The 16,993-nt window shown below is 47.9% G+C and overlaps 3 protein-coding genes across 4 annotated transcripts in view; 2 read left to right on the plus strand and 1 right to left on the minus strand.

The window, feature by feature from the left end:
• The window catches only part of cep135 (centrosomal protein 135), a 21,993-nt gene extending 15,191 nt beyond the window's left edge, over positions 1-6,802 (plus strand). The window contains exons 20-25 of one of the 2 annotated variants that reach the window (XM_064333992.1): positions 1,036-1,221; positions 2,064-2,273; positions 2,641-2,843; positions 5,409-5,513; positions 5,998-6,132; positions 6,619-6,802. In XM_064333992.1, the coding sequence (XP_064190062.1) occupies positions 1,036-1,221; positions 2,064-2,273; positions 2,641-2,843; positions 5,409-5,513; positions 5,998-6,132; positions 6,619-6,643 (864 nt within the window). In that variant the 3' untranslated portion in view covers positions 6,644-6,802. Of the gene's footprint in view, positions 1-1,035; positions 1,265-1,409; positions 1,447-2,063; positions 2,274-2,640; positions 2,844-5,408; positions 5,514-5,997; positions 6,133-6,618 lie in introns of those variants that run through there. The other variant, XM_064333993.1, reaches the window with a different exon arrangement.
• A 214-nt stretch (positions 6,803-7,016) lies between these two features.
• chst14 (carbohydrate (N-acetylgalactosamine 4-0) sulfotransferase 14) lies at positions 7,017-9,611 on the minus strand. Its single transcript, XM_064334000.1, has 2 exons — positions 9,321-9,611; positions 7,017-8,462 (listed from the first exon to the last, which is right to left on the minus strand). Exons 1-2 carry the CDS (start codon positions 9,609-9,611, stop codon positions 7,644-7,646), a joined length of 1,110 nt encoding a protein of 369 aa, XP_064190070.1. The 3' UTR covers positions 7,017-7,643.
• A 934-nt stretch (positions 9,612-10,545) lies between these two features.
• cracd (capping protein inhibiting regulator of actin dynamics) overlaps positions 10,546-16,993 on the plus strand; it is a 28,551-nt gene continuing 22,103 nt past the window's right edge. Inside the window, exon 1 of the mRNA XM_064333991.1 lies at positions 10,546-10,686. The gene's annotated coding sequence lies outside the window, so the exon portion shown is untranslated. The remainder of the gene's footprint in view (positions 10,687-16,993) is intronic.

Consider the following 16,993-nt stretch of genomic DNA (forward strand, 5'->3'; position numbering starts at 1 on the left):
TTGTGTTGTTGCTGTACCCTGTTTGATATGGTTGTGTTGTTGCTGTTACCCTGTTTGATGTGGTTGTGTTGTTGCTGTACCCTGTTTGATGTGGTTGTATTGTTGCTGTTACCCTGTTTGATATGGTTGTGTTGTTGCTGTTACCCTGTTTGATGTGGTTGTGTTGTTGCTGTACCCTGTTTGATATAGTTGTGTTGTTGCTGTACCCTGTTTGATGTGGTTGTGTTGTTGCTGTACCCTGTTTGATATGGTTTGTTGTTGCTGTTACCCTGTTTGATGTGGTTGTGTTGTTGCTGTTACCCTGTTTGGTGTGGTTGTGTTGTTGCTGTACCCTGTTTGATGCGGTTGTGTTGTTGCTGTTACCCTGTTTGATATGGTTGTGTTGTTGCTGTACCCTGTTTGATGTGGTTGTGTTGTTGCTGTACCCTGTTTGATGTGGTTGTGTTGTTGCTGTACCCTGTTTGATGTGGTTGTGTTGTTGCTGTTACCCTGTTTGATATGGTTGTGTTGTTGCTGTTACCCTGTTTGATGTGGTTGTGTTGTTGCTGTACCCTGTTTGATGTGGTTGTATTGTTGCTGTTACCCTGTTTGGTGTGGTTGTGTTGTTGCTGTACCCTGCTTGATGTGGTTGTGTTGTTGCTGTACCCTGTTTGATGTGGTTGTGTTGTTGCTGTTACCCTGTTTGATGCGGTTGTGTTGTTGCTGTTACCCTGTTTGATATGGTTGTGTTGTTGCTGTTACCCTGTTTGATGCGGTTGTGTTTTGCTGTACCCTGTTTGATATTGTTGTGTTGTTGCTGTTACCTTGTTTGATGCGGTTGTGTTGTTGCTGTACCCTGTTTGATGTGGTTGTGTTGTTGCTGTTACCCTGTTTGATGCGGTTGTGTTGTTGCTGTTACCCTGTTTGATATGGTTGTGTTGTTGCTGTTACCCTGTTTGATGCGGTTGTGTTGTTGCTGTTACCCTGTTTGATATGGTTGTGTTGTTGCTGTTACCCTGTTTGATGCGGTTGTGTTGTTGCTGTGTGGGTCGGCAGGAGCAGGAGAACCGGGAGGTTCTGGAGCGGTTCCGCATGGCCCACTCTCAGGCCGAGGACTCCGAGCTGAAGCTGCACCAGGCAGAGGGGCTGAACAACTCCATCCGCCTGGAGCTCCTGTCTGCCGACACCGAACGCAGACACCTGAGAGAGAGAGTCAGCCACCTGGAGAGAGAGATACAGGAGGTGAGTGAGAGAGAGAGTCAGCCACCTGGAGAGAGAGATACAGGTGAGAGAGAGAGAGAGTCAGCCACCTGGAGAGAGAGATACAGGAGGTGAGTGAGAGAGAGAGAGGGAGAGAGAGAGAGAGATACAGGAGGTGAGAGAGAGACGAAGACATACGGGTGAGAGAGAGACACAGGAGAGAGATACAGGAGGTGAGTGAGAGAGAGAGAGGGAGAGAGAGAGAGATACAGGAGGTGAGAGAGAGACAGGAGAGACATACAGGAGGTGAGAGAGAGACACAGGAGAGAGATACAGGAGGTGAGAGAGAGAGAGAGGGAGAGAGAGAGAGAGAGATACAGGAGGTGAGAGAGAGAGAGGGAGAGGGAGAGATACAGGAGGTGAGAGAGAGACACAGGAGAGAGATACAGGAGGTGAGAGAGAGACACAGGAGGTAAGAGAGGGAGACACAGGAGAGAGATATAGGAGGTGAGAGAGAGAATTACAGGAGAGAGAGATGCAGGAGGTGAGAGCAATACTGGAGAGAGAGGTACAGGAGGTCAGAGGGGTAAAGGAAAGGATGAAGGAGCAAGTGATTAACCCTCTATTGAAATGCAGTCTGTGGTTGTAACCAACAATATTCCATAATAATGCGGTTGCGTTTCTGTTCCTCACTGAAAAGGCAATTGAGAGAGCAGTTATGCATTTCTGTTCCTCAGTGAAATGGTGGTTCTGACTGTTATCACTGTTATGGTTCTCTATCACTGTTATGGTAACCCTAACCCTAACCCTAACTCTTTTCCCCTCACTGTTGGATGTGCTGTGAGTTTTCCCCTTACTGGTGGATGTGCTGGTCTTTCCTACAGCACATGAGTGCCCAGCAGGCATACGAGGCACAGGGCTCCTCGCTGGTGAGGAGTCTGTCCCGCCTGGAGGAGGAGCTGCAGCTGGCCAATACAGAGAGAGACTCCGCCCTCGCTGACCTGGCCTCCGTCAGGGAGCTCTGCGTCAAACTGGACTCCAACAAGGAAATGACATCACGCCAGCTCACCTCCAAGAGTATGGAACTAGAAAGGGTGAGTCTTACCTGTACATCAGCGAGCAGTGTTTCCTGTGTGTGGGCGTGTTTTTGTTTCCTGTTTATAACGGTGAGTGGTGTGTGTGTTTCCTGTTGGTAAAGGTGAGTTGGGTATGTTTCCTGTAGGTAAAGGTGAGTGGGGTGTGTTTCCTGTAGGTAAAGGTGAGTGGTATATGTTTCCTGTAGGTAAAGCTGAGTGGGGTATGTTTCCTGTAGGTGAAGGTGAGTGGGGTGAGTTTCCTGTAGGTAAAAGTGAGTGGCGTGTGTGTTTCCTGTAGGTAAAGGTGAGTGGGGTGTGTTTCCTGTAGGTAAAGGTGAGTGTGGTGTTTCCTGTAGGTAAAGTGAGTGTGGTGTGTTTCCTGCAGGTGATGGGAGAGCTAGAGGACGTGCGGTCGGAGGCGGACCTTCTGAAGAAGCAGCTGTCCAATGAGAGGCTGACGGTGCGGAACCTGGAGACACTGCTCAGCAGCAACCGGCAGAAGGAGTTTGAGACGCACCTGAGCGCCAGCGAGCGCCAGTCTGAGCTCCAGGTGCTGCGAGATCGCCTGACCCTCGCCGACAGTAAAGTGTAAGAACATCTCCACCTCCACCCTCATCCTCCTCTTTATACCTCCACCCTCATCCTCCTCTCTATACCTTCACCCTCATCCTCCTCTCTATACCTCCACCCTCATCCTCCTCTTTATACCTCCACCCTCATCCTCCTCTCTATACCTCCACCCTCATCCTCCTCTTTATACCTCCACCATCATCCTCCTCTCTATACCTCCACCCTCATCCTCCTCTCTATACCTCCACCCTCATCCTCCTCTTTATACCTCCACCCTCATCCTCCTCTCTATACCTCCACCCTCATCCTCCCCTCTACCCCTCCACCCTCATCCTCCCCTCCACCCCTCCACCCTCATCCTCCTCTACCCCTCCACCCTCATCCTCCTCTTTATACCTCCACCCTCATCCTCCCCTCTATACCTCCACCCTCATCCTCCTCTCTATACCTCCACCCTCATCCTCCTCTACCCCTCCACCCTCATCCTCCTCTCTATACCTCCACCCTCATCCTCCTCTCTATACTTCCACCCTCATCCTCCTCTCTATACCTCCACCCTCATCCTCCCCTCTACCCCTCCACCCTCATCCTCCCCTCTATACCTCCACCCTCATCCTCCTCTCTATACCTCCACCCTCATCCTCCCCTCTATACCTCCACCCTCATCCTCCTCTCTATACCTCCACCCTCATCCTCCCCTCTATACCTCCACCCTCATCCTCCTCTCTATACCTCCACCCTCATCCTCCTCTCTATACCTCCACCCTCATCCTCCTCTCTATACCTCCACCCTCATCCTCCTCTTTATACCTCCACCCTCATCCTCCTCTCTATACCTGCACCCTCATCCTCCTCTTTATACCTCCACCCTCATCTCCTCTCTTATACCTCCACCCTCATCCTCCTCTTATACCTCCACCATCATCCTCCTCCCCTATACCTCCACCCTCATCCTCCTCTCTATACCTCCACCCTCATCCTCCTCTTATACCTCCACCTCATCCTCCTCTCTATACCTCCACCCTCATCCTCCCCTCTACCCTCCACCCTCATCCTCCCCTCACCCCTCCACCCTCATCCTCCCTTACCCTCCACCCTCATCCTCCTCTTTATACCTCCACCCTCATCCTCCCCTCTATACCTCCACCCTCATCCTCCTCTATACCTCCACCCTCATCCTCCTCTACCCCCACCCTCATCCTCCTCTCTATACCTCCACCCTCATCCTCCTCTCTATACTCCACCCTCATCCTCCTCTCTATACCTCCACCCTCATCCTCCCTCTACCCTCCACCCTCATCCTCCCTCTATACCTCCACCCTCATCCTCCTCTCTATACCTCCACCCTCATCCTCCCTCTATACCTCCACCCTCATCCTCCTCTCTATACCTCCACCCTCATCCTCCCCTCTATACCTCCACCCTCATCCTCCTCTCTATACCTCACCCTCATCCTCTCTCATACTCCACCCTCATCTCCTCTCTATACCTCCACCCTCATCCTCCTCTTTATACCTCCACCCTCATCCTCCTCTCTATACCTGCACCCTCATCCTCCTCTTATACCTCCACCCTCATCCTCCTCTCTATACCTCCACCCTCATCCTCCCCTCTACCCCTCCACCCTCATCCTCCCCCCACCCCTCCACCCTCATCCTCCTCTACCCCTCCACCCTCATCCTCCTCTTTATACCTCCACCCTCATCCTCCCCTCTATACCTCCACCCTCATCCTCCTCTTTATACCTCCACCCTCATCCTCCCCTCTATACCTCCACCCTCATCCTCCTCTCTATACCTCCACCCTCATCCTCCTCTCTATACCTCCACCCTCATCCTCCCCTCTACCCCTCCACCCTCATCCTCCCCTCTACCCCTCCACCCTCATCCTCCCCTCTATACCTCCACCCTCATCCTCCTCTCTATACCTCCACCCTCATCCTCCTCTTTATACCTCCACCCTCATCCTCCTCTCTATACCTCCACCCTCATCCTCCCTTCTATACCTCCACCCTCATCCTCCTCTCTATACCTCCACCCTCATCCTCCCCTCTACCCCTCCACCCTCATCCTCCCCTCTACCCCTCCACCCTCATCCTCATTCTCCCCTCTACACCTCCACCCTCATCCTCCTCTATACACCTCCACCCTCATCCTCCCCTCTACAACTCCACCCTCATCTTCTCCTCCACACCATCACCATCATCCTCTTCTATACACCTCTACCCTCATCCTCTTCTATACACCTCCACCCTCATCTTCTCCTCCACACCTGCACCCTCATCCTCCCCTCTACACCACCTTCATCATCCCCTCTATACCTCCACCTCTGTGTTAATGTGGATGCTGTAAACCAGCGGTGGGAAATTCCAGTCCTGCAGTATCTGTAATGGTCTGTTAATGTAAACTGCAGTATCTGTAATGGTCTGTTAATGTAAACTATGCCGTGTCTGTAATGGTCTGCTAATGTAAACTGCAGTATCTGTAATGGTCTGTTAATGTAAACTCTGCAGTGTCTGTAATGGTTTATTAATGTAAACTGCAGTGTCTGTGATGGTCTGTCAATGTAAACTTGTCTCCGCAGTGTGACGCAGGCGAAGGAGGTTTCCCAGCTCAGAGGAAAGGTCTCCCAGCTGCAGACAGAGCTGGATGTGCTGAAGAGACAGCTCACCAAAGAGCGCTTTGAGAGGTAAAACCATGCAGCTGGTGTGGGTGGTGCTGCAGGTAAAGGAAGGTGTGGGTGGTGCTGCAGGTATAGGAAGGTGTGCGTGGTGCTGCAGGTAAAGGAAGGTGTGGGTGGTGCTGCAGGTAAAGGAAGGTGTGGGTGGAGCTGCAGGTATAGGAAGGTGTCGGTGGTGCTGCAGGTAAAGGAAGGTGTGGGTGGTGCTGCAGGTATAGGAAGGTGTGGGTGGTGCTGCAGGTATAGGAAGGTGTGGGTGGAGCTGCAGGTATAGGAAGGTGTGGGTGGAGCTGCAGGTATAGGAAGGTGTGGGTGGTGCTGCAGGTAAAGGAAGGTGTGGGTGGTGCTGCAGGTATAGGAAGGTGTGGGTGGTGCTGCAGGTATAGGAAGGTGTGGGTGGTTCTGCAGGTATAGGAAGGTGTGGGTGGTGCTGCAGGTAAAGGTTAAAGGTCAGAGGTGAGCCGCTCCCTCACAGTCCTGCTCTGTTGCCTAGGGAGCGGGCGGTGCAGGAGATGCGCAGACAGGGCGTGTCCTTCTCGTCCCTCAGAAGCTCCTCCCCCCTCAACTCTTCCCTCAGTCCCCGCCCCCCCTCTCCTGAGCGTTCCATTCTGCGGACGTCCCCCGAGAAGTGAGTCTGCTGTTTACACACTGCACACACACACTACACTATACACTCTCATACTTCACACACACACTCTACACACACTCAAACTACACTCTACACACACACACACACTACACACCCTCACACAACACACACTACATACTCACACTACACACACAACACTCACAATAAACACTCTCACACTACACACACTTACACAACACACTACACACAACACACACTCACATTACACGCAGTACAAACACACACACACACTACACACACTCACACAACACACACTACACACAACACACACACACACTACACGCACTCACACACACTACACACACACACTCACATTACACGCAGTACAAACACACACACACTCACATACACACACTCACACTACACAAACACACACACACTACACAAACGCACTCACACTACACAGACACACACTCACCATATGCTCACTCAGGGCTCCCTCTAAACTGATGCTCTCTTTCACAGAAGTGTCAGCTTTAAAGAACCATGAAGACCAGCACTGCAGCTGTGCGTCTGTCTGTGTATGTAGGAACAGTGGTATTAGACCCTGAATCATGCCTTAATTAAACATTCCATTATGTTCTGTTGTGGAAAATGTTCATATTTATGTAAATGTATTTGAATAAACATATTTAATTTTTTAAAGTTATATTTAGAGTTATATTCTGAGTATGCCTTTCAGCTGAGCTTTACTTAACGACATTGCCCCCAGGATTAGAGACGGGGGTCTTGGATATTCTGCCACTCGGCATTTGTGATATTTTCAAGGTGCTCACATGCCGAGAGTGCACTTTTGTGAGATTTTGCAGTACTTCCTGAAGCTTCTCCAAGTGTAAAGTTGACTGAACAAAGTCATTCAACAATTACAGAATTGAGCTTTAATTTCCTTTTGTGGGTGAAACCAGAGTTTGACGTTTGTTTCAGGAGCAGGGCCAAAGCATCGGTAAAGGCATCCCATAATGCAGGGCTGCCCAACCCTGTTCCTGGAGGTCTACCAACCTGCAGGTTTACACTCCAACCCTAGCAAAGCACACCTGACTCAAGTGATAAGCAGCTTGATGCGATCTCAAGCTGCTGAATGAGGTGCTTTGTTAGGACTGGAATGAAAACCTACAGGACGGTAGATCTCCAGGAACAGGGTTGTGCTGCCATAATGCATCACAGAACCATTACAGACATCCCATAATGCATCACAGAACCATTACAGACATCCCATAATGCATCACAGAACCATTACAGACATCCCATAATGCATCACAGAACCATTACAGATATCCTATAATACATCACAGAACCATTACAGACATCCCTTAATACATCACAGAACCATTACAGATATCCCATAATGCATTCCTGTGCCTCACAGTGGTTTCACCCTCCTGTTGTCATTTGGCCACGAACCCCAGTCCTGTAAGGAAATACGACTACATTTCTCTCCATATAAAAATAAGGCAACTCGGCCTTTATAATAAAAGTATAAAATGGGGGCACTACTGGCGGCAGTGCTGGCTGGTGGTGTTTGGCAGTGGATAGCTGAAGAGGGAGAAGTCCAGGATGTATTTGGGGAGGAGTTCAGAGAGCAGAGGGGGGGGGAGGCTGCAGAGGTAGTACTGCAGAGTCTGGGGGGTCACCGGGCTGTACCAGGCCTGTCGCTCTGGAAACTGCACGTGGGGCGGAGCCGACACGCGCTGCAGCACGAAGCGAGCGTCCGCCTGCAGCCGCTCGTACGAGCCAATGAAGTCGTAGGACACGGCGCAGGGCTGGCACAGGTTGTACACGGGCATCCAGTGCTCGTTCATGCGCTCCACGTCCTCGTCCAGCAGGTAGCGCACAAACTCCGCGAAAGTCACGTCGTCCCCCATCGCCTTGCCCGGGTTCTTCCTGTAGCGCCGCACAATCTCCGCGCCGTACTTCCTCTGGTACGCCTCGATCTCGCCAAACTTGTTCCTGTAGGCGGACAGCAGCCGTTCCATGGGGTCGCGCACGAACAGGAACTTGAAGTAGTGCTTGAGACGGTAGCGGATCTCCTGCGGCTTCAGGTCCGCCAGGAAGAGCAGGTCGCTCTTGTGGTCCATCTTGAGCTTGACGTGCACGCTCTCCAGGGCGCCGCTCAGCACCTTCAGCACTCGCTTCCAGTTGGAGCAGGCCACTTTGGGCACGTAGCAGTACAGGAAGCGGTGCTCGTCGTTCACCAGGATGTGCTGCAGCAGCGTCTTCCTCTGGACGGCGCTGAGCGACCACACGCTGTGCGGCATGTTCTTCTGCCCGCACACCGTCCATATCGTGCGGTTCCGGATGTCTTGCATGATCTTAAATGGAAACATATATCAAGAAGTAAAATCACATCTGGAAGCAGATGACTGCCTCAAAAGTCACAATACAAGCAACGATTTGTTATTTTCATGGTATATAAGTATAACAGAGTTAAAGTTCTATAACTCACCATCATTTCAGTCTACAATTTCGTTTGCAAAATACATTTCATCCAACATTGCCAGGCCAAGTGATACAATTTAATAAAAATTGAGGGCTCACATCCCACTGAAATATACACGTACATCACGGATAATGTACACTTGGCACCCAGGACTGAGGCAATGTGATGCATGGTTTCACATCCGCAAACTCAAGTGCATAAATAACTTAAAATTGGAACTGAAAACAGGATCTACATTTTCTAATTTTGGTAAGTTTGCTTTGTCGATGTTAAGCCAAAATTGAAAGACAGCAACATTTATTTTTTCATGGTGCCAAACAACCACAACGTATATTTCAAATCGCATTCCACAGGGCCACATACCGCTAATCAGGTTAATCAGGTTAATCTGCAACCATAAAATAGCATTAAACACAAAACACGTTAACTATTTACACACCACTCATCGACGGGCCGGCTGCCGCAGTGGTACAGCTGTGGCGGTTGTGCCAGTTTTCCCTAAATTCCACTGACCTGCACGTTTTAACATCTCGCGCTGGCGGGTGCCTCAAGTCAGCACTACACTGAGCTCGCGCCGCTTTACAGATGGCTCAACACTTAACTCTCAGAACGTAAATAAACGTTGTGACATAGTAATTGGTTGTAAACTGATAAGAAGTTAGTGCTCCTCATCGCTATCGCAGCGCTTCACAAGCTAGTCTAATCATAAATGCAGTAATCGATAGCCTACCTGAGATTCGGCGTCCGCGGCAGAACTTTGATGCCTGGATGGGCTGAGGTAATCGATTTTCTTGCCATTTCCTCGAGGCGGAGGGGTGTCCACGCTGTTCAATAGTCCTTTCTCTATCATAAGCAACAGGCCTCCGGACGCCACGATCACTGCAAACGTCAGCACCGAGGGCAAGACCGCTGAGCTCCGCCGCAAAGGGAGCGAGTTCACCGGCGTTCTCAAATTTAGCACTGAGCCACTCCTAGCTCCGCTGGATCTTTTCAGCGAAAAATCCTGTTTACTTGGAGCCATAACCTATGTTCGTTTGGTGTTTTCAGTGTAGATGGTTTTCTAAGGGTACTACCGCGCACCCATAACTTCTTTCACTCCAGTTCCGTCTCATTCGTTTCTGCAGAAGAGTAAGCCTGGTGTCTATTTACAGTACAGAATTCTGGGAATTGTAGTCATTTGAATATCATTTTGGGGTGGACAGGGGTGGCGTAGGCCACACTTTCCTACGTGCAAGAACAAGTACGCTGCACGACTAGCAATCCGCGCAGTGTTCATATAACTGCCTATATATTCTGCCTTTTGTCATTTCTTAAATTTCTTTCCATCTTTTTTAAATATGTAGCCTACTCTGCTTGCATGTTCTTTGTAGGACTATCTTAAGTGAACCTCATGGAGAATGTACACCACAGTGCGCAGAACAACACGAGCCCACGCCCGATAAACTGAATCGTTGTAAAGGAACAGTTTTATGAATAACTTATCTGCCAAGTGAAGACCCCCGTTCGAGCCCGGTCCCTCTCATCCAAACAATCGTTCCTTGTTCCTTCATATTTCTTGAACCGATCACGTGATATTGTCCCTCTGTTTCATTAAGCCTATATTTCAGTTTGATATAGCATACAACTGCGGAATAGTACATTAGAATTCCCCCAGCACCATTTATAAGAAAAATAATAGGTAGGTCTTATACCAATCTACAAGGAAGAAATGTAGGCTATTCTACCGTAACGGATTTTTAAAACCAAAAATATCGCACGAAGTCGACTAGTAAGCAAACTATTAAAGCAACCATTGCAGCAAAATACAAACAGACCAGTGACCGAGCAAATAGCATGTAATTGTTGCAGCGAAGGAGGCTCAAATGGCACGCGGTCTTGTTCAGCCACACCCTCCCTGTTCACGTGCAGTTGTGCTGAGCGGTTCTTCTCCAGAGCGGATCCTCTCGTGGCTCGATCCTGTGTGTCTGCTGCGAGGAGCGAGCACCCGCAGCATCAGCAACACAAAGAGGTCGGAGCTCGCGTGCAGCAGCACGGCGGAGACGCAGAGCGGCGCGGAACACAAAGGCGGGTGGAGGGGAAATTTCTGTGATTGAGTGGTAGGATATTGAATTTATTCATATTTGTTTTTATGTGTCACACGTGGATTTGGAGCTTACAACGCTGACCTTGTCGAGCTTCTTATTTTCAGGCGTTGAAGGAAATCCTGCCTGATTTTCCTTATGTTGTGTGGTGAAGAGAGGGCGAATGGAGGAAGGGTTCAATGCGTTATATGAGCCTGTTATAGGGAGGCAATCATAAAATACATAACCATACGCCTGCTTCGTTTGGTTGATTAACTGGCCTTGTATGTCACGTTCATCCAAACCTGTCTATTGATCATATCTGACATAACTGATCCTCTTTCCCCTAAAATACGTGTCTGAACAACCGTTAATTCCCATCAGCACATTATCTGCCGTTCAATCGGCTATTTTAACATTGAATGTGTGTCCGTCCTGTCGGTGGGATATTGAATGGCAGACTGAAGCATAATTATGGTCGATACGCGGGCATCGTCCAGCCCACTCTCTGACAGGCATCTTTCAGCGTTTTTCACAATGCCTGCATGCCCGTTTGTGCTTTCTCTGTTCTGTTGTGCTTCAAAGGAATGGCATCGCCTGGATATAGGACACGCGAATTCATTGCCGCGTGTAGCATTTAAACAGTTGATTGTTAGCAAACATATGTTCTGATCAGCGCTTTTAAGCTCGGCATTTGTCATATTTGGGCAGAGTCATCTGACAATTCCTCATCCTATAAACAATTCACATATATTCTTCACATTTCAATTTTACTTTCAAAAAAACAACGAAGAAAAAATGACACGCGACGGTGCTGCTTTGTTAGACTTTTACTGTTCATTTCTTCTGTTTGGTGACGGCCATGGGTTAGTAAATTACTGTAGATTCCGTTCTGGCCCGGATTGCTATCACCATGAGCGTGGGGCGACGCGGTGAGCACAATGGAGCATTTTCGCGGGAGTGTAAAGTGATGTCATGTTCTGTGCAAAACAGAAATAAGGATTTACTAGTATATCAAATATACTGTAGCGCAAGGGTGAAAATGATTCTTGATCTCAGAAACATTTAGCTACTTAACAGTTCCCATTTAGTGTGTGTGTGTGTGTGTGTGTGTGTGAATACATAGTCATTAATTGCTACAGTGTGCCTCATGTCTGATATAATCCCTGTATTAGTCACCTCAGCACCATCACTATCTTTCACGAGAAACATACTTTGGGTTCCCAATATAGGGGCTTGTGTCAGCTCCTGGACACCCAATATAGGGGTGTGTCAGCTCCTGGATCCCCAATATAGGGGTGTGTGTCAGCTCCAGGAAATAACAGGGTTACTGCTCCCACAAAATTTCAGTTACAGCAATCACCACTGGTTACAGCAGGTTATGGTCCATATTTTTGTTATTATTAGTAACAGTAAGAATAATTTCACTAGCACACTACTACTGCTACTTCTGCCTGCTAATGATGATAATACTAAAAGGCAGGGGTGTAGACCTAAAGCTTCCTCACAGTAGGGTATGATCCAGATTGCTCTATCATTACACCCCTAATATTGGTAAATCCCTCTTCAATTTTCTGATCTAACCCTGGGTCTGGAACTGAATCCCTGAGCTCATGCTCCCCTTCATCACATGCACTGTTTTGAGCTTCCTGGTGACCCCTGAGCAGGAGGAACCCTCTGTCCTAGAGCCTGGTTGCACCTGGGCTCATTCACACTGTGCGCAATCTGTCTGCACACGCAAGGTGAATTCCTTATTATAAACAACGGCTCTTCCTCTCTCCTTATGGCCATTTCCTCTTACAGTCTTCTTCCTGGGGAAAACAATGGAAGAATAAATATGATTGCTTTTAATTTTTTTTACACAGCCCTGCTTCTTAATCTGGTTTGCGCTGCAGTGAATGCTGGGAAATGAGAGAGAAGCGTACGGAAACAGCAGCTTGTGCTGGTCTGCTCACTTGACACTGCAGTGATGAGATGCTTATGATTGGATGATGAAGAGAGAAAAACAGAGATGATTGGTTAAAAAACATTTAGTCCTTTGGTCAAATCCTGTTCCAGTTGGATATCTATATCACCTTAAGACACCAAACACCCAGTTACGGAGGTCACCTGTTGACTATTGAAATTAAGCCTCTAATGTGCATTGGATTGCTTTCACCTCAGTAGTGACTGTTATCTCCATATTACTCAGGGGCTAGTGACTGAAATGCCATCGCCAGGGACCTGCTGCCATTAACATCGAAAAGAACACCATCATTCTAATCCAATGACTGTGATTTGCTTACATCCCCGTGACTCTCTGGGTGCTAATGTGTTAGCGTGCCTGTATGAGGCTCTGAGTGTTAATGTGTTAGCGTGCCTGTATGACTCTCTGGGTGCTAATGTGTTAGCATGCCTGTATGAGGCTCTGAGTGTTAATGTGTTAGCGTGCCTGTATGACTCTCTGGGTGCTAATGTGTTAGCATGCCTGTATGACTCTCTGGGTGATAATGTGTTAGCGTGCCCGTATGACTCTCTGGGTGCTAATGTGTTAGCGTGCCTGTATGAGGCTCTGAGTGTTAATGTGTTAGCGTGCCTGTATGACTCTCTGGGTGCTAATGTGTTAGCATGCCTGTATGACTCTCTGGGTGCTAATGTGTTAGCGTGCCTGTATGACTCTCTGGGTGCTAATGTGTTAGCGTGTCTGTATGACTCTCTGGGTGCTAATGTGTTAGCATGCCTGTATGACTCTCTGGGTGCTAATGTGTTAGCGTGTCTGTATGACTCTCTGGGTGCTAATGTGTTAGCATGCCTGTATGAGGCTCTGGGTGCTAATGTGTTAGCATGCCTGTATGACTCTCTGGGTGCTAATGTGTTAGCGTGTCTGTATGACTCTCTGGGTGCTAATGTGTTAGCGTGTCTGTATGACTCTCTGGGTGCTAATGTGTTAGCGTGCCTGTGTGACTCTCTGGGTGCTAATGTGTTAGCGTGTCTGTATGACTCTCTGGGTGATAATGTGTGGGTATCTAACTGTTCAACAGTGACCCCTGCTGGTGGATCAGTCACCTGCAGGTTTGTCTGAGTTGAGCTGAACATGAAACTCTGATTCATGCCTGTTCAAGCCCGACTTCCAAACTGACAGCGCATTGTGTGATGAGCTGCTCCACACTGGGGAGAAAAAGGAGGGAAAATCAATTTGAAAAGAAGAGGGTTACAGTTCCCTGTCCACAGCTGCTGCAGAAGTAAGAGAATAGCCACTTTTTTCTGCGTTCATATTTTATGAAGCAGGAGATTAATATTTATAAATGGAGAATACCGCATTGTTAATGTGCTTAGAGGGTGGGGAAGAGGCCTGGGTTTTATCTTGTCAATAATCATGCCGTTTAGAAGATCTATGCCTTTAAGGATGATGCGTAATGTGTTTACTGTGCTGAGGTTTGATGTGTAATGTATTACATCTGTGTGTGTGTTTGTGTGTGTGTATGTTGTACATGCACTTCCTGTTTCAGAGAGAGAGAGTGGGAAGTCCCTGCTGGAGGTTGTTAAGGGACCTTGAGGTAACATGCACTTCCTGTTTCAGAGAGAGAGAGAGTGGGAAGTGCCTGCTGGAGGTTGTTAAGGGACCTTGAGGTAACATGCACTTCCTGTTTCAGAGAGAGAGAGAGTGGGAAGTGCCTGCTGGAGGTTGTTAAGGGACCTTGAGGTAACATGCACTTCCTGTTTCAGAGAGAGAGCGAGTGGGAAGTGCCTGGTGGAGGTTGTTAAGGGACCTTGAGGTCATTTTTCACTGTTTTCCCTTCGTAAAGCACTCGGCTAGCAAACTAGCTGGTTTGCTCATTCAGGCACCTTGCTGATTGGAGGTTTTTTTGGTTATTCACCCTTCCAGGAGCACAATATAACTCTCGTTAAATAATTAGACTTTATTGTTATGTGATAACATATTCTGTACTTTATTATAATATGATTCTGGATGAATTTTGGTTGTATTTTTTCCTGAGATAAAATATAATAAAATATTACCTAGTACAAGGGTCCCTTCCATTATTGCTATTTAGTAAAAATCATCAGGCATACTATGCAGGATTTTCTATTTTAAAATATTGTAAACTAACTATAAGGCATATCTATCATGCACTGACAATCTTAGTCTTTATTTAGTTCTAGATAGTTAGGGAATAAAAATGTGTCCAAAGCTGTGTGAGGGGTGGAAGATGATCGCGCTTCTGGAACGCGATTTCCTGGGCGACATTGCCTGCTCATTGAGCAGCTCGAGAGCAAGATTCTTGATCTCGAGGGCCAGCTTGCTGGACTCCACAGTTCACAATTTGCAGAGTTCCAGAAACTGAGTTGCATGTCCTTTAAGGAACTGGTGTGCACACTCCACGGCTAGGAAGGGGGGAGAAGACAGAGCAGGCAGGGAGAGATAGGTGGGTGACAGTGGGGCGCAGGTGCAGAAAAGGGCGTGCACACCACACAGGGGCGACATCTCCAGAGGTTGTGGTGTCCAACCGATTCCAGCCCTTGCAGGAATTGGACCTGGCTCTTCACCCTGAGAGTGGGAGGACTGATGAGCCACTGGGCACCCAGATGGCTACATCCTCCCGGAAAAGGGAGTTAGTGATAGAGGGGGACTCAGTCATTAGAGGGGTAGACAGCATAGTCTGTTTGCAGGTGTGCTGCCTGCCTGGTGCCCAGGTAGCAGATCTCCTGGAGCATGCAGACAAGCTCCTGGCCAGAGCAGGGAGGGATCCAGTGATCATGGTTCACGTAGGACCCAATGACATAGGTAGGGGTAGGTGTGAGGTTCTGCAGGACATATTTGTGAAGCTAGCAGAAAAGAATAGGAGCAGAACCTTCATGGTAGTTTAACACATGATAATAATAATAATAATAAATAACATTCATCAGGCGCCTTTCTGAGCACTCAACGTCACCTTACATGGTATTAAAATGATTAGAAAAATGACAAGACACTGCACATACAGGGCATGGTATTTATAAAAAACACATGGCTACAAACCTGGTGCAGGAAGGAGGGGTACCGGTTTATGGGGCGCTGGAACTCCTTTTGCAATGAGCTGCACCTGAACCGGAGTGGTACTGCTGGACTGGGTGAGCGTATGGTTCAGGTAGCACAGGATTATTTAAACTAGGAACTTGAGGGCCCGGGAGAGGATATGTAGAAGTAATCTGAAATGTCTTTGTCTAAATGATAGAAACATAAATAACTAGTTGGGATAACAGAGACATGACCTGGGGAGGAGCATGCAGATGAATATAATAGCAACATCCTGAGGGATAGCCAGCATAGTTTTCACAAGGGAAGGTCATGCCTGACAAACTTTCTGGTGTTCTTTGAAGAAGATACCAAGTGTTTTGACTATAAGGCTTATGACATTATGAAAGAATTTGATAAGGTACCACATGAGAGACTTATTAGCTACATGAAGACAGTAGGAATTACAGGAGATATTTCAGTGAATTTGGAAATGGCTACAAGATTGAACCCAAAGCATAGTTGGAGAGATCTTATCTGAGCTGGATACTGTTGGAAGTGGAGTCTTTTAAGGATCAGTGCTGGGACCACTCATTTTTTTCAATGACCTTGACTGGGACATTGAAAGTACTTTAGTTAAATTTGCAGGTGATACAAAATTGGGAGGCCAGCTAATAGTTTGGAGTATACTAAATTAATGAAAGATAAAAGTTATGAGAAAAGACCTAAGATGCTTAATCTCTTCAAATTTAGTAAAATGAGACTCAGGGCCGTTCCCAGGGTGTGTGTTCAGGGTTAGGGTTAGGATGGGATGTCTGATGGGACTGCAGTGCGTTGTGGTTGTGTTGTGTGCTTAGTGCTGACTGCTCCATGGGGTTTTTGTGAGGTTTCTATGAATAAACTTGGCTGAGATATGCAGTAAGTTTGGGAGCAGTCTTGCGTTTAGTGGGGGCGGGGGTCACGGTCTGGGGAGGGCTCAGGTTTTAGTTTTAGTCCGGCACAAAATTCAACTAAATAAATACTGATTCAATTAATTAACTAACCACGGTCTTCAGTCAAGACCTTGATAAGTAGAATCAGGCGTCTTAGTTCTGGGCTAAGAGAGAAACCTGCGCCCACACCAGCCCTTTTCGGAAGAGAGAGAATTGTGCAGGCATCCTGCCACAGCCTGTCTGTCACATAAACACCCTCTTTATCCATTCTGCAGCTGTCTGCTGCCAAACTCATCCTCAACACCTTTCTCATACTTCCCCAAAACATCACCAATAAATCCACAACACCAAGTGCATTTTCAAGATACCCCAAAATGCATGACGTTGCCTAGCAACTCCTCATAGAACACACCATGCTCTATTTCTAATGAAACAC

Source organism: Anguilla rostrata, chromosome 4 (genome assembly GCF_018555375.3).
Source record: "Anguilla rostrata isolate EN2019 chromosome 4, ASM1855537v3, whole genome shotgun sequence".
Lineage (NCBI taxonomy): Eukaryota > Metazoa > Chordata > Actinopteri > Anguilliformes > Anguillidae > Anguilla > Anguilla rostrata.

Excerpts from the sequence above, each read along its gene's own strand:
- chst14 (XM_064334000.1), bottom strand. The coding sequence starts at position 9,611 with ATGGCTCCAAGTAAACAGGATTTTTCGCTGAAAAGATCCAGCGGAGCT. Across the intron at positions 8,463-9,320 it reads CCGCGGACGCCGAATCTCAG|ATCATGCAAGACATCCGGAA; the intron begins GTAGGCTATCGA and ends TTTCCATTTAAG.